Here is a 25,546-nt window from a genome sequence, read left to right as displayed (position 1 = left end):
GATTCTTAATGAACCGGGAAATTCTAGGCTATCGTTAAAGGACTCGAGAAGGAGGTCTTCAGAATTTGTCTAACGTCGAAAAAATGAAGATACCCGTGGAGACGGGGTACGAGTTTATGGCAAGGAAGTATCGCGGCAAAGTTCATTAATGTACCGAGAAGTGGAACTCGCGGGTGCTTAAATTAATGGGGGCATTAGTTGGGCATACTTTGAAATTTTCCAGAGTCAAAGAGTAATCCGGCTTTGCTTTAATATAGTATGAAAATTAAGGATTCTGGCAGTAGGATAGGTAAATAAAACAATAACTGGAAGTTTTAATCGGACGGTCTCGAAAAATTAAGAAGCCAGCCAGTACCGAGACGAAACTACCCCTTGAGAAGCGGCGAGGCACCCTCCCGTCGTCCGCCTCGTTTATCTCGTCACGCGAAAATTGAACTTCAAGCCGGAACATGGGGAATAAAAGCCAGAGCAAGCAGAATCGTAAACACAAATTTCTTCGATTCGCCAAGGAAATTAACTCGTGCCGGGCTTGTATCCAATGACCATTACAGTTCGACCGAATACCATTCAGCAGCCACTTCCCATTCCGATGGTAAGCTGCTGCTGCTGCTGCCGCGTACACGGAAATTCCTTGGGAAACTTACACCCGTCCCATTCTTGTTCCCCTCTGGTTTCGTGGGTTTTTAGATCCTCGAGATTCAGGTTCGATCGCGAGCCACGTATAAAATGTATAAAATATTAATGCAGCGACTGGTGTCGCATAAGACCATCGGCAGCCAATGTTATTACACGTGGCGCACGAAGATCCGAACAAAAAGTCTGAAGTGGGTCAACGAAACGATCCGATGGTCCGCGTGGAACCGAACGTGTTGAATTAACCCCCGTTCTCCACCTCCACCCCCGTTCGATCCAGTTACTTCCGTGACCTTTACACGTGGCCATCATTTCCGCATGGATCTCGTGTCAGGAATTTCTTGCGGCATCCTCTGTGGCAACAATGGTCAGGCACACAGGGCTGCTCGTTGACCCCATGGGACTCGAACACGCCGATGCCACGCCACGCGCGACTCGCCGGTGGAACGAGTGTCGTTACGCGGCTCGTTTTCCGGTTTTAATTAAATGACGTGCAAAACGTGCGGTACAGAGTCACTTTTCTAGCTTCCAGGAGGCCCGTACTGAGACGGGTCAACCGTAAACCAGAAATGCGTGCTACCAGCCGAGTATTAACGTGCCACCGGTTGGCTCACCTTTTTTTTCTCTTTTCCTATGATTGCTTCGACCACGCAACAACGACCAAAAAAGTAATCGCGAGACTTTGAAATAAGAATGGGAAGGGTGTGGGATTCTCTTGAAGGTTTTCGAGGCTCTTGTCCCCGATTTTTTTCGAGAACAGGACGCGTGAAGTGCATGTCACGTTTGATATTAATTGACGGCTACATAATTTCTTATATTTTCCTATAATACCAGAGGATCGAATTCGAATCGTACTTCAGTAATAAGAGGTCAAGATACATTTTGCAAGAGTCGTTGCAAAAGTCATTGCGTAATCCTCTGTAAATTGTACACAAGACTCTCTGTTGCAACGAATTGGTGGCTATGATATAGGATTCGGGACTTAAACAAATAACGCGAAATAAATTAGTTTGCAAAGTAATCTTCATTAATGCTTGCTACACATCACTCGAAAAAGTACACATTAGCAACGCGTAAGCCGCAAAATAGCAGTTCGTGAACTTTTTATTAAAACAGCTCGTTACGCGTGTTCAACTGCAATACCATTTCCGAACCGTGCGTACAGCTCTGTACTAAAATAAATTATACATATAACAAAAATTTAACTTCTTTATCACGTGGCTGCTTAAAAACGTTCCCAGCGCTGATGAAACTCTCTTTTTGTTTTTGCCAAGGAATAAACTTCATTTTCGTTACTGCGCCGCATGCGAAAGCAACATTTTACATAATCCTACCCCCATCAAGCTCGTTAACCCGTTAAACACTTGTTAATTACGAATTTCAACTGGCGATTCGCAGGGACGAACGGGCACGATGTAAACGGCGCGCTGGTAATAGCTTGAAAAAGACACGCAATCACGAACGAAACGGCGGGGGTGGAAAAAAGAAACAACGGTCATTAATTATCGATGACACTCAACGGGAACGTTACTAAAACGATCATCATTAAAACCTCATTTGCGCGGCTAATCGCGTTATCACGGCGACCGGTCTGCTCTGCCTTTTTCGATCTACTGAATTCGAAATTTTAAATGGAGGCTTTTATAACGCGCAATTATAACGCGTGCCACCCTCATCTCATCTTGACGCGTGGACGCGCGAGCGAAGAAAATGCGAAAATACACACGTTGCTCTTCATACGGCCGTGTGCGCGTTTAACGAAGCTAATTACATGCACGCGATACGAAAGCGAAAGGGTCATTACACGTCCACTCGACAGGGCAAAATACACCTTACAATCTCGACCCCTTTTGGTTTCTTCTACACTTTTTTCTCTTCAAACCTCGCTCGTGCACAAAATTGTAACACTCGTCTAAAAAAAAAAAATCCTGTTTCACCTGTGCAGTGCTATTCAGCGGCGCTTTCTCGTGTTCAATGAACGTAACTCATAAACTCAACGTGGAATGGTATATTACTACTTCTATCGCACTCCAATTATTTTTCACGATATAAGGGTGGGTACACTTCTTGCGAATTCTATTCTCATAACTGTCGAAGAAAGAATTGCGTGCTGTTACAAATAATGAATTTATGCTTTACGCGTAACGTGTAACCATTGTACAATTTTTATCGCAAAGATCCGAAAGCTTTCTTCGCATCAACCCTTTACTGGCGCTCTTTTTAATAATGAACGGCTGCCACTGTAAACGATAAAAACAAGGAACAAGCGCGACACGGGGTACTTTGTACCATGGAACTTCATCGATAACCGCAAGGGTAAACACCAGTCGACATAAAATAAAAAAAAAAAATTGAAAAGCGGACGGACCGAGTTGTAGGAAAAATGAGCTGTTAAAGCTTCATTGAAACAGTTGAACCTCCGTACCGGTAACAAACGCGAAATGAGCAACGGTAAATCTTTCGTTAACGAAAGACGTTTCTCATTGACGACAGTTTTAATTAGCCGGCCATTGTCGAAGGCCCATTGGCCGAGGGTGAGGGTGAAACGGCCCGACGCCGAAGGTGGAGAGCTTCTGAATTCCGTTTGCGTCTACTTCGTAGTTGTCTCGCAATGAAACCCCCCCGTCTGTCACGCTTCCAGGTCACGTGCGTACGAAATAACGTAATCCGACGGACCAATAGCCGCCAATTAATATTCCGTATCGAGATACCGATGAATCGGCAGGACGGTCCGGCGGACACGTCGAGGTTTTCGTGTCGCGGCACAATACGTTGCGCAAATGTAGAAATCGAGCCGCGATTCGCCGCTCGTACGGGTGGACGTCGTTCGTGCGAGGGAAAGAGGAACAGGCAGGTAATCAACCGGCGTGTACCACGTTGGAAATCGGTAATTGTTATACTTTCAACCGCCGTGGACGATCGTCGCGGCACGTTGACGCACGAGTTTTGCAACTCGCGTCGCTACGAGACGCGTGTCGAAGTCTGTTCAGGGCCAGGACGAAACAATTTCGAAATCTGAACGTCTAGGAATTCCATTTTTTCAAGCAGAATGTCCGCGAATTCTATCTTTTCAAGCAGTCGCGTTCGAAAGGCGGAAATTAAGGGAGATAGTGGTAATGAGTCTCGGTCGGTAAATTGGAGACCCGCTATAAAACGGTACTGTAAGTGCCATTTGTTGTAAGAATAGTCTGTTTATATACGATTCAAAAAGTATAACTTATACTCGCATAAATTCGTTTATATTGTGTATCCAAGCACAACGCATACGCTTCTTTTGATCGATTTACGAAAGTGACTGTTATTATTTTATATAGCAGGAAGCTTGCAGCAATATATATCATCCGAAATATTATACGTTGTACCAGCTATTATGAGATATAACATTTCAATTCGTTCGTAAACGTATAAATTTACAAAAAGTAACTCGTTATCCAATGCTCGTAATAAAATTAATTAACCCGTACCTGTTATTATTAAACCGCGCATTATTCGATACGCGTAACACTTTAACGCTATTTTTCTATCCGTGACAGCTCTTAACTTCCCCCATAGAAATAAATAAATAACGGAACAAGTGTCACCGAGTTCCAAACAAACGCACGAGTGGCGAAGAGTCGGATTCAGCAGTGAAATACATCGCAATTTATTATAGGATCTACAATTGAAAAAAATCAACAGAAAAAAAGAGCAAAAACGCGGGGGGGGGGGAGGAGGAGGAGGAGGAATAAAAAGAAAAAAGGAATTCATTCGATCGTCGCGTTCGTTCGAGAATAAAAATCCCGCCAGGCGTGTCTATTCTGTCTTGTTCGCGGTTCGACGGCATAAAATAAACAAAAGTCTATCGATGCCGTGCCCCGTTAATACAAGGCAATCGTTACAATCGTAATTCAGAGGCACGTGAGAGAGTCGACAGGAGAGAGGAACAACTGCTACGGACAATTGATATCGCCTATGGAAAAAAACGGGGTAACGTCGATATTTCGCAATCGCGCGCCCGGCAAAATTACTGCGACCGCCGGTTTATTTATTGTACGGGCCAGGAGACGAAGGGCCGTGTCAAAAAGCGAGGCAATACACACGTACGAGCGACGCACCCGGATAAAATAAACCCGTAGCTCATTTTTTTTACCTATAGAGAATGGGAATTCCTCAACGCGTTCACTGTGGCGTTAAAATAAAGATACTTATCGCTTCTGACGACCACCATCGCCTTTCGACGAAATTTTCATACACGACTGTTGTTACAAATTTCTGACGCCGTTGCATCAACGATTTGCATATTTTCCAGCTTCTGAAAAGGAAGCCACCGTAACGTACACATGTCCAAAACAGATATCAAAATCATGCTAATGATCGCACAGCCGTATTTACTCATTGTGCGTCGGCACGCTGTCTACATCCGCAGTGAACGCTTTAACGAGTGAAAAACTACCCTCGCACCCCTTTGCAGAAAATATTACGCGTGCCCGTGAATCGGGTACGAAATAAATACGGCGCGCGAGATAAAAGAAAAGAGAAAATATCCAGGGTGGAAAAACATGAGGAAATTGCGAGAACAAGGTAATCAAATGATAAAAAATTGAACAGCTCGGGTATATTCATTAGCCAGCCCGGATGAAGGCGGACTGTAAATTTTGGGGCAACGAAGTTTCTAGTCAGCTGATCGACAATCCGAACTACCTGCATTGCGTTACTCGTCTTTTCCGCGTCTTCTCATTCAAGCGTTCCAATGTTAATGTTACTCGCTTCAACACATTCGCAAACGTCTTAGCAACGTTCTCATCTACAAGATCAAAGCGAGCTTGATAAGAGGAAAAAAAGGATTAGCAATCTCCGCGGTTAGAAAACTGAACTCTGGACGTCACACGCGAGCGTTGCCTGAATGGGCTCTAAATATTTTTCGAAAAACCCGCGGGGTGGAAGCATACGGTTCCGCGCGTCTGTGATGTGGCTTGCGCTGGTCTAAAACACCGCCTTAACTGGCCGTGTCCGAAATCGAATTCGCGCGGAAAGCGGTAGAGCGAAATGGAACGAAGAGGTCGAGAGAGGTCCAGTTAGCAGGAAGGATCGCGGTACATCTTTATGCAGATGCAGACACAGTATGGACCGCTTTGTAAATTTTCAGGGCGAGCACCTCTTTAGAGAGGGCTAACGGGAGGGTCGGAGGGACCGGACGTAGCACATGCGCTTTGCGGATTTTTCAATCACGTTCCAGTACTGACAGGATTAATAAAGCGACGCGCGCTACGCGGAGAGTTTCCAGACTCATTTCATGCAGAATCGAATTGGATTTCCAGGTCGTATCCAGGCTGGTGTGTATCTGTGCGCAACAGAGAGATTGGGTCCCTTTGATGTGCCACGCTCGGATACCGTCGGGAATCCCTCTTTCTGTCTCTCTATCGCGCGAAAACGACGCCACCTCTTTGTTACATCGCAGCTAAATAATCGGTTTATAAAAATTCACGTCGCAGGCCAGCGAGATGGCGGATTTATAGCTGCCCACGCGTCCTCTTGCTCACCGGATGCGGCCACCCCCCCTGACGAATCGAAAGAGACTCGGCCAAGATTGCCCTCCTGCGAATTGCTCCGAGTAATCAACCGTTTTCACTACCTTTACAGCCTCAGAGTAACACGGGGACTAATAAATAGCGATTGTAAATCAGGGAATATTATAGGCTGGATAAACGGTGACCATGTTAAGATAAAATCAAGTTCACACGAATATTACTCGGGGTTTAACGTTTGACAAGCGTCTCGCGAAAGACCATTAAGAGAGACTAATGATCAATTTCAATTGCCCTGGTTAAAACAAAAAAGGTAAAAAACATAAACGTGCTATAACTGGCAATGGAATCGATCGAACGGAGTCCATTTCCCGGGGAAATCCAATGGAACCGGTTAGCGCAGCGTCTATACGTCTGGCAAGCCGAAAGATTGAGCCGTCCTGTACGATTGAGCAAGATGGGAATAACGTGGAAAGGTAGTCGTACGCGTAGGGTTGAGGGTTGCGAAGCCAGAGGAGAGTGGATAGCCGGTGGATTGGTACGTTTTTAGTGGTTGCAACACGCGAACGTGCCAGAGCGAATATATCCTGCACGAGTGCATGCACACATGCGAACACGCGCGCTCGCGGTTCTAAGTGCTTCGAATGTGTGTACGCGTGCTCGCCCGCGTGTTCGTACACGCACGTACACGGGGTTGTATACCAGCCCAGCCTTTATTCTTGCTATCTCGGTGCACGTGCAAAAGCGCTGGCCGGCTCTCCGAATATTTTCCTTCTAATTTAATTTCACCAGGCCGGAGTGCAGCGTACGCATTACTTCGCACGTATCCCTGGCAAGAGGGAACAGATTGAGATTGAGATGGTGTGGGGGAAAGAAGCACGCGCGTTACGGTATAACGATGCACGCTGGTGGCTTTTTAAAAGGCCGATTAGGAAGATATCACGCGCTGCTATAAGGAAAACCGTCATCCTGTCGAATTGATCTTTTTTTTTTCCACCTCTTCCACACTCGTTCCTCCTCTCTTTCTCCCTCTCTGTGTACGCGTGTGTGATGTTCTTTTTTTTTTTATTTCCAGTTAGTTCTTTTTTATCATCCCTCTGTGGCAGGGATCGTAATAATTAGAGCCCACTGATTACGAGATCGTTCCAAGTTTTCTGTACTTTCCCCGTCGCAACGCTAACACGACACTCGGAAACACTTGAATATTAAAGGAACTCGCGGTACATTTATCAGACACGCGATCTCTTCACCCTCCGTCACTTCAGCCACGCTTAACCATTCAGATGTACTTTATACAGCCGCTTTTCTGAACCGTCGGACTGTATCTAGGTTGTGACTCGCCGAGGGGATCGATCAATTTATTCGCCTAACGAAATCGCGTTTTCCGCGACTCATTGTTTGACTGGAGTTATTTTGAAAACGATTTGCTTTATATACGTGCATAATCCTTTTTTTAGATAATCCTCAGATAATTCATTTTTAAAATGAATTTCTAATTACATATAAATTTGGATAATCTAAAAATTATACCATAACTCTACGATACCCTAAATCTATATTTATTTCTGTTCCAGTGTTGTCCACCAGGAACAGCGTAGCATCCTCCGACTCGAACTCGACGAAAGTCGTAACGGAGGAAGAGGATGACGATTCGTTGCCAGAGATCACATTAGAGGAATTCAAAGAGAGGTACAGAAGACTGATACCCTACATGACATTCTACGTGGCCAACAATTACGTGGGTGGACAGACGCCGCTACCTGAGACTGCTGCCGCGAAAGAGGTTCAAAGCAGTCCTCTCGTAAGGAAAGTCCCGCAACTGTTCACGAGGGTTAATACCGTGCCACGAAGAGGGGGCAATTATCGCACGAATGCGCAAAATCAAGAGAAGAAATTCGTACCATCCGTGCAATACGACCCCAGGAACGTGGGAGCCGACAGTGACTACTTCACACCTGTAAGATACAGTTCCAAAGTCAACTACGACGAGCACCCGGTTCCCTACCAGCCGTACCAGGAGCAAAAGGTGACGTATCCCGAGATTGCAACGGGGTATAGCCAGGTCGTGCATAAGGAAAACAGGTACTACACCAACGTGAGACCATTACGACCTTATGCGACAAATGGCAGGGATCACCTGCTTAGACAGCAGCCAGCTAAACCGATTCACGGTAACATTCGAGATGACTACTTGATAGATTATAATGCCAGGCCCCTGAATCACCCTGTTAAGGATTACCAAGGGCATCGACAAGTTCCACCACCAGTTTACCCTAATGTCTTAGAACCTGTTCCAGAGGGAAAGCAACCCCCTGTGTTCCCTCAACTACCTCGAAATCCGAACGTGAACTTACAACAGATAATGGAAAGCTACCATCTTAGCGAACGCTTGCCGGAAACACTGAACAAGGATAACATAGACTACAGTCTAAAGACACTTGTGGAGATACTGAACATTCTTCACAATACGAAGAAGGAAGAATTTCCGCAGATTCAAGAACCTCCCTTAGCACCTTTGACGGTGATACCCCCGCCACCCAGGATGCCGCAGAAGAGCTACAGACCCCGACCACAGACGAGGCCTAAAGTAATAACCGAGACGCGATTCCAGGCCACTCCAAACCCGTTATATCTGACCGATGATCCTGAACGTTACAAAGTAACGCCGTACGAGGAAGGAACGAAGTCTCGACTATCACCCCAAGCGAGTTACAATACGAATAGCTTAACTAATAAGGTGGTGGAGTATTACGTACCTGTGGTGCAAGAAATCCCAACGAAGGGCAAAGAACCATTCCTACCAACGATTAGACCGAACGCCAACGAAGGTCCAACTGATCATTCCTATGCGATTACGGAGGATCTTAGCGACGATGTGTTGCAACAGGAACGATTCACTTTGGCACCGCTTACCACGGAGAGGCCGGTTTATAGTTACACTGAACCCAACAAGATTTCATCCCCCAAACAAACTGTCCCAAAAACATCACTGAAATATGGTGCCACTCAGGGAAAAGCTAACGTCGATTATCCAGCCTATTCCACTATACCTCGTACGAAGTTCAGTTGCAAGGAACAACGATACAAGGGATTCTTTGGTGATCCGGATACTGGCTGCCAGGTAAAATTTTAGACGATATTCTAAGGGCCATTTTATAAGATTTCTGATGGTAACAATATCATTCTTGCAGGTATGGCACTATTGCGATCTCAACGGTGGCAAATCGTCGTTTTTGTGCCCGAATGGCACCATATTCAGTCAAGTTGCATTAACGTGCGATTGGTGGTTCAACGTGAAGTGCGAAACAACGACTCAATTGTACGTCTTGAACGAACGACTCTACAAGTACATTCTACCAATAATGCCAAAGTTCCCGGAAGATTTCACCGGTCCGGAAGTGGATCGGTACTTGGAGCTCAAGTTTAAAGAGATGGAGGCGAAATTGAAGGAGAAGAAATTGAAGAAACAACAGGAAGAAAAAGAGAAAGAGAAGAAGGAGAAGGAGAAAGAGAAGCTCAAGAATAAGCAACAAACTCAACAAGAGAATGAATAATTGATAAACGTACTTAGGTTATAATTAAATTATTGTAACTTTGCTAATTCAAGGCTAGTACATAATGAATGTATCTTGTTGCCATTGTTTGTTATAAATAGCAACGAACGATTATAGGTTGTGTTCCTTACATATCTTTAGGTGTGAAGGAATTTTGTGGAACTCAAAAATGTGCAATATTTTTTAGAAGATTGTTTGTGATTTTTTTTTATTTTTAGTGTATCCTATAAGGAAAAATTTGTATAAGATCTCCACATCGAAGAAATCAAATTACCATGTCTCAATGAAATATGTAACTATCATATAGAATCTAATAATCCGAGCACATTTAGAACAGCTAGAAATGCCAGAAACAAACACACATGGAATAACCGAATAATGTCAATAAGTATTTCTCTTTCCCTCTAGTCATATTTCTACTGCGTAATTATTTATAACAGAATATACTGTACTACTTTGTAGAAAATGTGTACATTTATACATGCATTATGAAGACTAACGATGGTCTCTTATTTGTTGATACCGCATATATAATATGTTATATAGTAAACGAGAAGCAAGTATGACAGCAAATTAAATTGAAAGTTTCCCAATTTTGTGGAAACATTTATATGATTGAAGCTACGTGTTGCGAAAAATTAATTCTTCGATTTTGTATTTACACTTAATACTTTGGTAAAAATATAAAATACGATTATTTATTTATGGTTTAATGGAGACATTGAACATGGGTATTGTCTGCGACAATGATATAATATTAAACAAGACTTACCTTTTGCGCCTGTTGAACTCGTTGCAGGTTCTCGTACACATAGTCAAGCATCTGGTACAGCTCTACCAACAGCTCCTGGTTCTAACGGACAGAAATAAAACTACATGTTATTTTTCAAACGGTGCAGCAGCATATTCATTAGTAATGATACAAACCTTCTTTACTAATGGTTGATAATTATGCTTTTTGTGTAGATCCAGCATACAGTGAGAACATGCAGCTATATCACAATCCTCACAATAATACCCTAACGGTTCGTTACACATTTCCGAACAGATATTTCTTACAATAAACGAATTTTCATTATCGCTCTCTGCTAGCATAATTTTCGAATGATTTTGTAATGCTCTTCCATGGATCTAATGTAATATAAATATAAGATATCACTAACTATAGCAACCTATAACTTTAAGTTTTAATAAGAGAATATTTCAGAATGAAAAGTATACCTTGGCATAACATATATGGCAAAATAAAACATTGCATTGTGGGCACTGTATAGTTGCCTGATTCTCACACTCGTAGCAGAAGCCTGAAAGTAAATAATGAAGCCATTTATTTAACTTAAAGCACGATTTAACATAATTTGCCATCTTTCGACTTGATACAAACCTTTCATACTGTGTTGCTTTATTCCCGAATTAACCGACTTTGCAAAAGAAATATCTAAATCGTCTATATCAATCGGTCGGTTATGCGATACAATCATTAATCCCAGAGCATATATATGTAACGGTAAGGATACCGTTTGATCATCCTCAGATTGTGAAATTATGTTACACAAAGGGCACGGTCTATCGAGAAACAATGTGGCACACTTGTCACATATTACATGTCCGCATTGCAATAATAAGGGGATTACACCGCGTAAAGGAACAAATTCTGAAACAAAGAAAATTAACAATCCCCCTCGATATGTTTCTCAAATTGAATTATATCTTGTAAACGAATATGTGCCATGCAATAAATTAAAGAGATCTAAATGTATCAACGTGTGCCCTGTTCTAACCTCGAGAACATTCAGAACCACGTTCTTTCCGTTCGAAGAAAAACAACGTGCGAACAATGCCTGTTACACTTACTTAGAAAAAATGACGAACGAAATTGTACATTTACTAATGTTTGTCATGAAACAAATTACTACGAAACGATTGTAGAAACAAGAGCAGAATGTTATCAAGAAATCCTTTACTTAACGAAATACAAGTAACGCGTAAAACAATGGAATAAGAAAAAAGCCGGTCGACTTGTGCTCTTAAAAAAATGGAATAATTACCTCGCAGGAAAAACTGATGTTTGCACTGTACACAAGAAACGTTTCGAAGTTTTGTAGGTGGAAGGCTGAAATTATTCGTCTGATTCGATTTCTTGCTGTTTCTGGCCAACATTTTACTCGATGTTAAATGATAAATCGTGCAGACAAAAATTCTAGACACGTTCTTTTACGGACGACCACTGATGTTTACACGCCGCGATACGTACACGAGGAGACGCAAGCATCAAGCGGCACATTTAAATGTCTGCCCAGTGCCGGCGCATGACGTTGGCACTCGTAAATACGCGCTTCAGCCTTCAACGAAAAGGCGATGTAGTTTTTTAAACAGCTGACAAAACGAATAAAAATTCATTCTCGTGAAAATGTGAAACAGGTTAGTATGCACATTAATTTGAACATCATACTTGATTTTGTTTTAACACGTACTTTACGTTACACTTGCTTGATCCCATGATGGCGGTAAAAATGTCATTTAAAAACCGGGAAACCGATTTCAAAAATGTTGTCATAAAAAATAATCCAATTATTTATGTTATATCCTTGTATCAAATATGGACTTATAAGTCAAAATCGTTCTCAAAATTTTATACACGTTATCTCGTAATGTAATGTATGAACAGGAAATATCGAGAAGATAGTGCAAATTATAATACGCTATACATAAATGCAACGTATAATTAAACAATTAGTTCAATTTGTAGATTAGCAAGTATTGTTTTATTTATAAAAATGAATTTTACATTTCTTACCTTGTACGTCTCGCGATTTCGTGAAAATTGATTCGTTTTATAGTTCACGAAAGAATAAAACGCAACGATGATAATAATACTTGATTTTAGAGAAGGATTCTTGCGTAAAAACGGATGTTCGACGAGATACTTTTCGAAACGTTTGCTAGGAACTCCGATAGATCATGTGATCGGTAGTTCCTAGTAACAAAACCGGTGCATTTGCAGTCACGTGATTATGAACATCTCACGATCCTCAAGACAGATGCCGCCGCAATCTTAGGAACTGCACAATTTGGCAAAAACATAAAAAGTCAGCAAGTTGCGAAGTTATGCTGGATCTATTGGATTCTAGGCGCGGTCGCGACCAAAGATCCGTTATGATCCCACCCAGCGCGACTGCTTCAGCGAGCAAGAGGATCGTGAACCTAATATTTTGCCTATGTAAGACATATTCTTATAATATTGGAAATACTACACGAATTCCGTTCCATACCATACGTACATCATACGCAGACGATTACGGGATACAATTTTTCCATGAAACTGTCTTTCTGCGCGTGTCATCGCGTTTTCACGTGTATCATTTTTATCTTGCTGTAAAGTAGAAACAAAGGTAGAAAATACCATGGAGATTGATGTGTTTAATATAATCAAACGTTTTCAAACGCTTGTGACAGAGATGCTGTTTGTTTCGTTACTGTTCAGACATAGATTTGCGATAAAGATTAGATAAGTCGGTTGTGTCTAGGATAGCATGCCAGAGAAATTCATCTTTGCAAGAGAGCATAAGTGTTCGATGTTTGCATGGTGGGTGCACGATATATCCTTCTGCGTTTCAAACTTTCTTACTTTTTCATTGACTAACTAATTTAATTCTACATGCGCTTGGAACTCGATACCTGATACTAGATATCCACTTGTTCTATTCCATTTTGATTCTCGCACTGCGTCAAATAACGATTGAAATTGCCAGCTTAAATCTTTTATACAAAAAAAAAAAAAAAAAAAGGAAGACTTGGTTCGAAAATTAGCATGGTACCGCCTCCTTCCGGGGACGCGCTGCACAAAATGGATGTCGCTCCGCACGTGTCATCTAACGTAACGTCATTGTGTTACAGAAATACGTACATCGCACGTACCGACACACTCGACGTGCTGACTCTAAGCAAAATTATCCAAGATCCAGTCGGCGATAATTCGAGTTTTCATCTTTACGTAATCGCGCGCGGCCCGCGAGGCAGACCGTCGCAGGCACGTTGGTTAGCCGTGGCAAGGAGGAGGAAGCGAGATATCGGATTTAGGCCGCCGCTTGAAACAACAGTATGTATATGTATGTTATGTACGTATATACCAGCCGAAGCGGTCTCTGGACTAGGCAACCGAGCGAAAGAGCTGTGGCAAGGTCTAGGCTGGCTGGCATTCAAGGTCGCGTGCACAGCGCAAAAGCTCCCGGATCTATCCCCGCCCCAGATTTCTAGCGCCCTTTACCTCTCGCCCTCTCTGGCGCGCGCGTGCACACATTTCACCAGCTCCTCTCTATCTCTCCTTCCTTGGCTCTCCCTTCTCCGCGAGCAAATCGAATCTTTTACCTCGCTCCTTCTCACGGCTCGTACCCGCGTTTCTTCCTATTCGCCTCTCCCTCTTCCGCGTTTCCCCTGTCCCTCTCGCACCCTGCTCCTCTACGCGCCGCAGACTTTACATCCCCCTCCTTCGACGCGTTGCTTCTCTGCCCTTACCCCGTGCAACATCGATTTAACCATAAAAATTCGCCTCGCTCAACTCTATCACTCCGTCTCTATTACTTCCTGGCCTGGTGTCGAGCGCCTCTCGCTCTCTCACCGGGATTCACCGTTGTAATATGCAACAAAAGCATGATCGATCCGCGGGATAATTCAACGACGCCGGGCTTGCCTAGGCGTTCCCTTCGACTCGCTCGTATCGTTGCATACGCGATCGCTTGTAATTACCCGATTTCGAAAGACGATTAATATTGCACCGCACCTTGTCCGTTTCACTTTGACGCCGCGGACAATGCAAACCTCGTCGTCTTTCGACTCGTACCAGCGACATCGCGATATTACTTTCCTTTGGCGATAAACTCGGAGCAGAGTTTAAAATCTCTCTCGTTCTGATACTAATTATCAGCGCCACGCGTGCCTTTTCGTTGACGTATTTGTAAAATAGTCGGAAACGCGATCACAGTCGTCGATCGCTTTCAAGTTCGCGACGCTTGCTGGTAACCTTTCGAAACGAAACCGTGCACATTTTTTGCTTCCTCGAGTAAGAAAAATACGCTACGCGTTCAACATTTTCTCCAAATATTTCTTGCCGGTAGCGTATAAATTACTAGTCACGTACATATATTATTGCTACGCGCGACTTGCCAGCTAAATAGAGAGGAACAAGGATGCGCTTAGGAGCGTAGCCAAGAAACGGAGTCTCAGGCTCGCAGGAACGAATTTATTCGGGTTTGTTTCAACTAGCGAGCTCGCATGGACGAGGCAACAACGCGTAACAGTTCTCCGAACATTATTTTTCCACCGCGTGATAAACGATTTCGTTTAAAAATGTCAGCTGTTGGTTACATTACACATAGGTCAGGTTCAGTTATGCAGATATTCAATTCTTCAGATATACGACCATTACGTCGTTCGAATCGTATGATAAACACGGAAATAAACGTTCCGTTGGATTACTTGTAAGACGCTCGATATCGTAAAGTCGAATCTACGTATTACGCGTAGGAAATTTCAAGAATGCGACGGTTCAGGTTCAGCTAAATGTCGTTGTTTTTACATCTCAACTGAAAACAATCGCAGACGAGATAAAGTGTAACCCGACATTTTAACCTGGAAATAAACAGCGAGTCTTCGATATGATATGTTACTCGAATCAATTACGTCTCCGTAATTTTCTACGGAGGAACACGACTTCAGGGGCAGACGACGCCCATTTGTCCACCGCGAACCTATCCCATCGGATCTCGGTATTCCTTTGAATGTGCCTGCCCTCGTCACTATCGGCCACAATCTTCCGACTTGGTTCCACGTTCAACTCCATTGAACTAGATTAGGTACTAGGCAAAGCGACGGAGATTCACCGACCGTTTTCCCTGCGAGCGTGTTCCCGTTGAAAGAAACAGGATACATCCGCGCACGTTCTACCGCGGTGAAACGGGTCCTGTAAACTGCAAACCCGCGTTAGCGAGGCAAAAATGCGAGGTGAAACCAGGCTTCCAACCGAGCTAATATCGAAGCTGCGCGCGAGCGGAGAATTCTCTATCCCAGAACTCGTTGCCCGTGAGGAAGAGAGAGAAAGAGAGAGAGAGAGAGACAGGAGAGGAGAGTGTTAAATAGCAGGCTAACCCAGGTCAAGAGAAAGAGATCGATGAATAATTTGGGCGTAGCGAACAGACGAAAAACCATCGATTGAAATTTTCATCAGGCCCCCGCGCGCGCATGTTCGCTCGGTTATTTATTCACGGAATAATGAACGGACAGGCAGGCGAGCAAATAGGCTGAACGCATCGCCATTCGCCGGCGTGGAAAAGGAAAACCGAGGAGAGCAACGGAACGATTTTAGACGCCGCGGAAAGTTTCAGGCGTGCCGCGTCATCGGACGGACGGTCCTCGAGCCGATGCGTGCGTCGTTTCCACGTCGTTCGAATTGGGCAAGGTGACTCGTTGCCGCCGTTCACGCGTCGAATTTAAACGAGCACGCGATCCCATCGTCGTTATCAGCCACGCTTTTATCCGCGCGAAGCGAGAACCGATGGTCCACGGACGGTTTCTGGTTGTCCGTCGGCAGCAGGGTTCACCGCTCCGACACGTCCGCGGTGTACGCGTTCGTTTCGTCGCGATCGTTGTCGCACGCGCTTTAAAATTCGTTTCGCGATACCAATTCGACCGCGTCGCCGTTTGAAAAAGGGCCACTCGACGATTTTGAACGCCGGCTCGCGTTACGCAAACGCGTGGGATTACAATATCCGATTTCATTTTCCGGCATGGCGGGCCGGGAGGTTTCTCGAGAGAAAGAGCAACGGCGAAATGCTACCGAGTGAAATTCGCCGAGCGGTGAACGGTTTTGCGCGATCACCGCTTCCCTTGTCCTCCTTTGGAACAAGTATATTTCTATACACCGTGAGCGGAGAACCCGGCTAGGATGCTAGGCGTTTCCTTTGAGCGCGATATAGTACGCTGAAAATGCTTTCAGATGCCGCAGCAGTAATGCATCGTCCCGGGAAGAGAGCAGGACGTGTTTATCAAACTGTATCCGTGGTACCTCTCACCAGGAATTTAGAAATTCGCTGCGAAATAATGTCCGATTGCTCTTTTCTTCGCCGCGGTACTCGCTTTTAAGTCTATTTAAAGAGAGTTCTGGTTGCATCGTACAGATATCACTGAACTTCCAACTAGTCGAAGTAAATAACAAACGACTGTTGAACTATGTCGCGGATTAAAAGGTGTGTCCGTTCAAGGATACTCCTCTGGCAGCGCCAGCGTGTAGAATGGTTAGAGCGATGGCTCTTTCTTCTCGTAACGGTACGCTTTTTGTCTTTCCCCTTTACAACAGTACGCCTCCATCGTCTGTTCTCATTTGACTGTATCCCACGTGACATTTCAGATAGTTTACAATCTGTCTCGATCGTTCAACGATTAGTCAACGGTCGCAGAGGTTAACGACGGATTCCAGGCTTTGCTTAAACGCGACCAGGGACGCTCGGTTATCCTCGTTTCCCTGCGTCGGCTGTATAAACTAAAAAAGAAGACCTTTATCAAGTAACACCGTTACTCGGCTACCCATTTGGCGACAGGTACAGGTGTATTTCGCGCGGCGTACCTGCAACCACGGGCCAGGGAGTGATAATAAAAGCAGGCGGGCAGGTTCTGGCCGAGTCAGCTGGTTGAATTCCGCAGGAATTTTCGAGGCTTCCCCAACGGGCAATAACGAGGCCGAATCCTCGTTTATCACCACTTGTAGCTCTAGCCTGGCCGACCGAACGATCATCCGCTCTCTCCGTCGCTCTTGGACGACGAAGGAGGAAGCCACGGCCGCTGTATCTCGGCCGAGTCGGCCCGCGACGCGCGTACGTGGCCACGTTTCAACCCCTTATTTTCGGCTCGTTTCCACGGGCCGTCGTTACTCCGCCACCCTCCTTCCTTCTTCGTCCGCTTTCACCGCTCGACGGACATGCGCTCGCGCGTAGGCCGTCCCGTTCTCCGCCGGCGACTTCCGTTTTTCGATACACGAGCCCAGACGGCTGTCTGGCACGCGACTCCTCGCCTGCCCCTTCGTCCCCGTTCTACTGTTGCTCCGCCGTCGCACAGCTGATCCTTCTTCCCCGTGTCTGGGACCCCTTGCTCGAGGGGAAAGAAAAAAAAATGCCACGGACAGCTCGATGAGACAGCTGTACCGGTTCCACCGCTGGAGCGCTTGATAATTACTTCCCTCGATGGATCGATTAAAGTTGAGGTCAAAAGATGCGATCAACAGGTGTCTAATCGAGGCCAGTTTTTCGTCACCGTCGCGTGCACAGCGGTTACATCGATCAGCTAGCAGTAGGATACGCGAGCTGTCGCAGTTTCGTTCCACGGAAGCGTGCATGGCTAGCCCGTTGCCTTCGAGGTACATTTGCGCGTGCAGTGAATCAGACGGTGTTTCCATATGCGAGAGCAACCCTGGAGTAATGTTGAGTTTCTTTATAGGGTTACGTTCGATGTTACTTCCCTCCTCGGGATATATTCGACTCTCCTTGGCTTCTCTCTTTCTCTCTCGCGCGTTCAGCGAGATACGTATCGGAGATACGCGTAACCTCCGATGGAAAAGTGTTTTCGAACGAACAGATCCGTTTTTCAGAAAACTAAGTAGACGTTGTTATCCTCTAGTTGCACGTAACCGGCTGGCTGCTCGTACTCTCGTTTTCTTAGCTCAGTAAGCACAGTTTTCACGGTTTCACCGGCCTCTCAGGCACCGTGAGATACGGTTCTCGATAAGTGGAAAGTTTACGGAGATGCCTGACGTATTAATTAAACATCGTGCATTAATCTTCGCCGAGTAATCGAGAAACGGGTAACGAACGTCGCGTTCCCGTCGTTGTTGCACACCGGCACGTAGCAAGGAACTTTTAATATCCCGCGACGTCACTTCTTTCGTTCTCTCCCCGATCTTTCTTCCCTCCTTCCTACCTTCTTTCTTCGAGCAAGAACGCGTGCAGAAAAGGTGGACGATGCCGTTGGAACCGGCGATAGATTAGCGACGTGATCGAAGTCGTCGTAACGCGGCGCGGAGGAGAACCGACGCGACGGTAAGAAAATTAACAACTTCTCTTTTCTACGACCCGTCAATTTTATTGCGATTTTTCTCGCCTTCCGCTCCTCCCGGTAGGCAGATTCATCCCGGCTGGTTGATTGCGCGGAATCTAGTCCAAAGGCAGAGGCTATACACCCCTGCACACACAGCAAGGAGGACGACGAAGTGAGAGTGGTCGATAGCTGTACGATGCTCTTTCCAGTATTTCACTTCTTCGCCATCCCTCGTCAGACTTTCCTTTCCGCCGCTACACCGTTAAACTCACCCCACTTTCCATGCGAACGACGGCCCCCGCGATTCGCTTTCTTCCCAGTTTAACGCAGCATCTATACGAGTTCGTTGCGATACGTGTTCCGTTCGCAACCATACGGCTACGTCGTCGGTAACGACAATGACAACGACTTGTTTTTCCACCCTCCGCGTCTGCGATTCTGCCTCTCGGACTCCTTTTTCAACGCTCAGCTGCACCCAGTTCCTCCCTGATTCTGATGTAAGAAGAAATAGGTTACATCCTTCGAGCAAGGAATAGCGTTGGCTTATGAAATCTTTCGATTAATCGCTGAGATACATTAATTTTGTCGTCTATTTCGAGAACAGGATCATGGTTTTTGAATCAGTCATCGTAATTTTAATTATTGCTTGCTATTTAAGAAGTATCTTCATGTTTTTTTGCGTTCAGAATGCATGTCTCTACAGGATTGAGGCGATGATCTACTTTACTATGCACGCTACGTTGAACTCTTTATCGTCAATGCGTGGCCGTATATCTAATCTTAAACAATTCACATGGTAGTTAAGTTGCAACCATTTTCTAATTGCTGTTGTTACCGCTTCACTTTCTTGAGAATTGCATTTTAAAAGAACATTTCTAACGCCACGGGAACTTGAATAGCATAATGAATATTACCGCGTGCCTTCGACCTACAAATATTTCTAAAATTCGCAACAGAAAAATGCGCGTCAATAATGAAATTTCTTTGTAAATGACGAAAAAATGCTTGCGAAAGATTGCTCGCGGAGATAGTTGTGAAATATCCCAGCAAGTTGTTACAGGAAGTATCTCCTCCTAAAAGCTTTGCTCTTCAAATATTTAATAACTGTTCCCTAGTTTATTATAACGAGTTCTAAGAAACTAGAGTTCATATTTCTATAAGCAGCAGCGTGTAATCATGAGAATAGCTCATTTTAAGATATTAACTTCAAGCGATTCCATGCAGCCTGTTTTTCAGAGAACAATCTAGGAGCCACGCCATATCAGCCGTGCAAAATTATGAAAAATGATCACTTCGTTGAACGAAATTAATTAAAACTGTCCTGCGTTAATGATACTCATAGTTCTTTGATAACTAGCTATTAAAAAATTGAGCTATCGATACGAGCTGTAAAATCATTCGGCAAAATCGAAAGTGAACAGCCCATCAGATCAGACAGAGGATGGAGGGACATTTCCGGTTACTCTATTCCTGGCACGCTGCGAGCGTAATGTTTGCCCGTGTGGACACTAGTGGGGCAATCAGCGACTGTTTGCAAGCCCTTTTCCCCAATTAATTACCCCTTGCGTTTCGTTACAAAATTAATGAAAACATTTCACGTTTCGGCAGCGAGTTCGCTTGTCGGCACCATCCACTTTCGCTCATGAATAACCTACGAAACATCATCGAGAACGTTTCACTCGCTGGTTCGTCTCGTATCTTTCGAATCGCAAGACACGATACCTCCGTTACCAAAACGCGATTCGCACAAGATTCCGATCCGTTGGACGCTTCCGGAAAGAGGGAGTCTCTCTTTTTACTTCTTTTTTTACATCCGCGTCCCTGATTGATTTTATCATTTTTTTAGATGGAAAATTGTACAGGGGACCGGGTGTATCACGTACGTCCGTCGATTCACTCGCGGGCTCTCAATTTGGCGTAGCGCGTGCTGTTAGCAAACCGACGGCTACAAATTGATGCCCTCTGGGCCCAATGTCGGTAAATTAATAGAGCCAGAGCGTTAGGTTCAATCGATGATGCGCAATAAATTGATGAAATCGTTATTGCATAGTCCGGGTATTATTTAATCAGCGTTGCACACTTCATTCAAGCACAATTTTCTGAATAACCGTGTATAACTAGATGCTCGAATAACACACCGTAGCCCGGCCAGGGCATTGTTCATCGACGTCGATGATACACTGTAGGACGTTCCGTGCCACCGCGGTTCGTTAATGACACCGACAATGCCCCGCGCGGTGCGTCGCGACGCCCGCAGAGACACCGCTCGCTCGCAACCCTTCGCCGCCTTCGCTTACACTTCCCTCGTACTTTTTTTCCAACCGTCGTACGCCGTGGCTTTTCTCTTATTCTGACCCCGAATCTCTGGACTTTGTAAGCGTCGGAGCGCCAACGGGCCATGAAGCCGTCTCGCTGCACGGGTGGAATTGTGCGACGATCGCCAAAATGAGGGTAGGAAAAAGTTCTGGCTGCGCGATGTAACAAATTCAGTAGCGCAAGACGCGAGCTACGAGTTACTTGGCCAGCGTGCATTTCAATTTCAGACGTTTCCGTTCCCGCTTCCTTGGTTTTTTGTTCCAACGGATAAGATGCACGCGACGTGAAAATACGTTCTCCGCTCGCCTTACATGGAATCCTTACATCGGGCGGGCACGGGTTAGCAGTTTACAATTATCCTTGAGTAACGAAAAGATGGAAGAGAAAACGTCCCGGGTTTAATTGTACATTCCCTTTTGGCTTGTCACTGGATCCTTTAAGAGTCTCTTTCACGTTCGTTCCTCGTCGCGCTTCGTACCCTTAAGACCGACGCCGTCCGCGTCGCTTTTCGCCCTTTGTTCTTGCGCCTACATTTCGAGCCTGGTCCCACGTTACGCGTACCAACTCGCGGGACTTGTTATACTCGTAAGCGTGCGCTTGACAGCTAATAGGTAACAGTTATTCGAACGTAGCGAGGAAAGCCTGGCGAGTTTATTAAAGCGTCCGGCTTCATAGTTTGCGATGGAAAAAAATTCCATCTGAATGCACCGTCTGCTTTCCATCTAAGCCCAGAGCGTCTTCTTTCTCCTTCCGCTCACCCCTGCCCGCGCCCTTTTGTCCGCGAGCTTTATTTCCCAAACTGGAGACGACGTTGTAACGCGGCCAGTTAACGACCATTTCCTCGACTATATACTTTAAATAAGACCGTCCAACGTCGTCGCCCGTGGTTTTACCGGAGGATTTAAGGAAACCAGAAGTCTCGCGGGGATGGAAAAAACTGGGAGCGAATGTTTTATTCCGATCTTTAGATTCCCTAGTCCTTCGCGTGGAAGAGAGATAACTCGCAATGCGATATTTTCAATCGGGTAAACCGCGATAAGCGCGTACCGTCGCGACGTATAATCGCGTTTCGAAAACTACCCCCTTGGTCCCTTTGTCAATTTACGACGCGATTAACGATCGACGTTCGGTTAATGATTGCACGTTGTACATGCTACGTGTAAGAACGCGTGAGAGAGTCGCAAGAACCAGAAGAAATTGAAGATTTCCCTCGGAACTGAATTTGAATACAAATCAAAACTAAGCACCGCGAAAGAATGGCTGAAGATAATGCCAAAATTCGTTTCCCCGGTCACGCGAATGCAAGCGGGTTACGTATCTTGTTAAACCCTATCTGTATGTGTGTATGTGTGTGTGTGTGTGTGTGTGTGCGGCACTTTCGGTCGAACACGCAGCCTCTTCTGGAAATAGAACGACCCCGAAAGAATACCCCGGTTGACGTAGAGAACGGTTGTCCAATTGGTAAACCGGGACTCGCACCAATCAACGTTTTATTACGACTTTTAACGGTTGCTATCGTTTCGGGATAATCGCGGTATTCTCGGCGATTAGCACGTAAGATGATTCGGGGTGGATTTGAAACCGATACCCGAGGGTAGACCGCGTACTCCCGTAACAGAGGATGGTGTGCGTTTAAGGGTCGTTTAATCGAACGCTAACGAACCTTCGACGGTCCCGTGTACTCGCGTTAATATTGGTCTAACGGCATGGCTCGTGAGGCTGTTGGCTACTGGCAGTTAGTTACCCTTCGCGTGCAGCCGCCTCTCGTTGCGGAGGACCTTGATCTAGGACACACTCACAGGCGAAGGCGGTCGAGCACACGGAAAAGGTGTCAGCGAGTCGAGGAAGGGTGGCGTGCAAGGTGGCCACGATTCAACCGGCGCTCTCGACCCTTTCCTCGTTGGCGGGCAGATTTTTCGCAGGAGGGTTGACTTATGCGGAGTTATCGTGGCCGTGTGCGCGGGGGCGGGTTGCGGATTAGCGTGTCGGAAAATATCGTGCACGGATGATAACACCTAAACCGTGGTACAACACTGGCGGCATAATTCGAGGGCGGACCACGGGGATCAGCTAGAAATACATGGACCCGGCTACCATTCCGTTGTAACATCCGCAACCCTGCCCCTTTACCCGTGGTACCAAAGGAACGAGGGATGGAAAGATCGTGCGATAATATCGAGCGCGGTTCGTCGAGGCAGGAGCGTGCGAGGAACTCGAGGAGAGAAACCGTGGGCAAACCTCGACGACGTTCTCAACGGTGGTCAAGTTCGGACACGGAGGATAGGAGACAGCGGTCCGAAGCGTAGCCGAGAGCCTGCGGACGAAAATGAACGGAACACGCGCAGGCGGAACGAGGGTGAATAGACGAGCGTGGCAACGGAAAGAGAGGGCGACAGAGGGTAACGATAGAGGAAGGGAGGAAGAGGGAAGAGGAGGCAGGCGCGTTGAGAGAGAGAGACAGAGGAGAAACAGGTAGACTAATGGTGAGAAAGAGGGAGGTAGAGAGGGAGACGGAGATATGGCAGGTGCAGGAGAGGATTCGCGTACGGGCGGGTGAGTTGTGCGTACCAATCGCGGGTGCAGGGTATGTCCGCAGGCACGCAGGAGGTGGCGAAACTGGGCACAGCCCCAGGAGCGGAGGGTTCCGACGAACGGTGCAAAACCGCCCACGCTGGTTCCCGGGGACCGGCGCGCGTCTGCTCGCGCTGCGACGAGTGCAACACATTGAGTGCCGCGCGCGAAAACGGGCTTCAGCGCGACTCGGTTAGGTGGTGGCCCGATGTTCACTCTTTGGAGAGAGAAAAAGCGGTAGACCCGGTGGGACGAGGACGGGTAGAAAATGAGAGGGATGCGTGAGAAGGAGGAAGGGTGGAGAACGGAAGAGGAAGAGGAAGAGGAAGAGGAAGAGGAGAGACAGAGGAGAAGGAAGAGGGATGGCAGTGGTTTGAGTCTGGGTTTGGGGGTTAGAGGGGGTTGGCGAGGCGGCGGAGGTTGGTCGTACGGGGGTGGCGGCCGATTCTCGGTTGGTGGTAGTGGTGGCGAAGGCTAAAGGGGAGAGGGAGGTGTGCCGGCGGCGGTGGCGGCGGCGGCGGCGGCGGCAGCAGCGGCGGCGGCGGCGGCGAACATAAAATCCCTCGCACATGCCTGGTGCATTCATTAGGGGGGATGTGTCCGTGCAGCGTACACGTCGACCTGCATCCACGCCACCCTCTCTCTCTTTCGGCGCCACCCCTGGCCTCAGTCGCGCTCCGCGGCCAACTTGGTACACACGCCACTTTGTTGTTTCTCTGTCTCAGAAAGTTTCGTCCGCATTCGTACGGCATCGACATTATCGCGTCGCGAGATAATTGTGATCACGCGCGATATTTCGTTCTCGATCCTCGTTTTCGATCGAACGATAAAGGTACCAAACTGCCTCAAGTACTGCCTCGGACAGCTGTCTCTGTGTGACTCTCGCCTCTCCTACCGATGCGTACTGTCCGAACTACTGCCTGAACAACCGCGTCTGCCTCGTTCGTACTCGCGTTCGATGCACACGCTCGCCGCTCGTTCGTTCGGTAAAACGCGTTCGATGATGAACACCGAGGCGAGCTGAGGACACTGGTTCAGAGACAACCCCACGCAGCTCGGTGCGAACTATTTTTGCGAGTGCGTTCGTATCGCGTTCCTAACTATTCTCGTGTGCGCGAATGTACTGTCCATGAATACGCCAGAAATCCCAGTTACATCGTGAATCTGAAGAGAAGCGGACCGTTCGAACATGATGAATAGGATCGCCGTTCAGCCGGGGAAGAATCATCTCAGAAAAATCATCACCGAAGATCTTCCGTAGGAGGATCAAGTCGGATCCTACCTCTTATCTGCGTGGTGCGGCTACGCCAGGCCGACAGGATTTCATGTTCACGAATTTCAGTAAACCAGGTAACGATGCGCCAGACCCGCCTGCACGGAATCGGCGCATCGGTTTTCAGATTTTCCTACGATCGTTCTGATTACCTCGATTCGTACGTTCGATTTGCGCGCTCGGCCTCCCTCTGGCAGCACGCGACGGCTCCCTTTAGAGGGGTGACCAGCGAATACGCGCCTATTCCGTGGCCCGCGAACAGCCTACGGTACGCATCGATCGCAAGATCTAGAGGCATGCGTGCCGTGTTCCTCCCTCTCTCGCTTCGTCAATCAACCAAAGGGGGACTAACTTACGAGGAGACGTTTCACCCTCGAACATACCCGCCGCGGATTCCTCCTCGCTCGCGGCCACTCGAACGCGATTGCTTGGCTAATCGTTATCGATACGCGATACCTCTGGCTCAGTTGCAAGGCGGGTGACATTCGATTTTTCCGTCACCCGCGACAGGACTAGACGGGGAAATAAAGGAAACGGTTCTGTCACCGAGCGTGCAAAATGTTCGCGGAATGCTCGCTGGGAGAGAACGGGAACTCGCCGTTTAATTTCGTAAC

General features: G+C 46.5%; 2 protein-coding genes across 2 annotated transcripts in view; one reads left to right on the top strand and one right to left on the bottom strand.

Moving 5' to 3' along the window:
• The window catches only part of LOC143433160 (uncharacterized), a 44,134-nt gene extending 33,509 nt beyond the window's left edge, over nucleotides 1-10,625 (top strand). The window contains exons 2-3 of the mRNA XM_076910317.1: nucleotides 7,712-9,258; nucleotides 9,329-10,625. Of these exons, the coding sequence (XP_076766432.1) occupies nucleotides 7,712-9,258; nucleotides 9,329-9,691 (1,910 nt within the window). The 3' untranslated portion in view covers nucleotides 9,692-10,625. The remainder of the gene's footprint in view (nucleotides 1-7,711; nucleotides 9,259-9,328) is intronic.
• Qin (tudor domain-containing protein qin) overlaps nucleotides 1-11,878 on the bottom strand; it is a 199,947-nt gene extending 188,069 nt beyond the window's left edge. The window contains exons 1-5 of the mRNA XM_076910591.1: nucleotides 11,740-11,878; nucleotides 11,076-11,345; nucleotides 10,913-10,995; nucleotides 10,619-10,822; nucleotides 10,464-10,544 (exon numbers count right to left, since the gene is read on the bottom strand). Coding sequence (XP_076766706.1) covers nucleotides 10,464-10,544; nucleotides 10,619-10,822; nucleotides 10,913-10,995; nucleotides 11,076-11,345; nucleotides 11,740-11,851 — 750 coding nt within the window. The 5' untranslated portion in view covers nucleotides 11,852-11,878. The remainder of the gene's footprint in view (nucleotides 1-10,463; nucleotides 10,545-10,618; nucleotides 10,823-10,912; nucleotides 10,996-11,075; nucleotides 11,346-11,739) is intronic.
• Between the last annotated feature and the right edge of the window lie 13,668 nt (nucleotides 11,879-25,546).

Source organism: Xylocopa sonorina, chromosome 1 (assembly GCF_050948175.1).
Source record: "Xylocopa sonorina isolate GNS202 chromosome 1, iyXylSono1_principal, whole genome shotgun sequence".
Taxonomy (NCBI): Eukaryota; Metazoa; Arthropoda; class Insecta; order Hymenoptera; family Apidae; genus Xylocopa; species Xylocopa sonorina.
The sequence above is the reverse complement of the archived record's forward strand: the minus strand, read 5'-3'. Positions and strand labels throughout refer to the sequence as shown.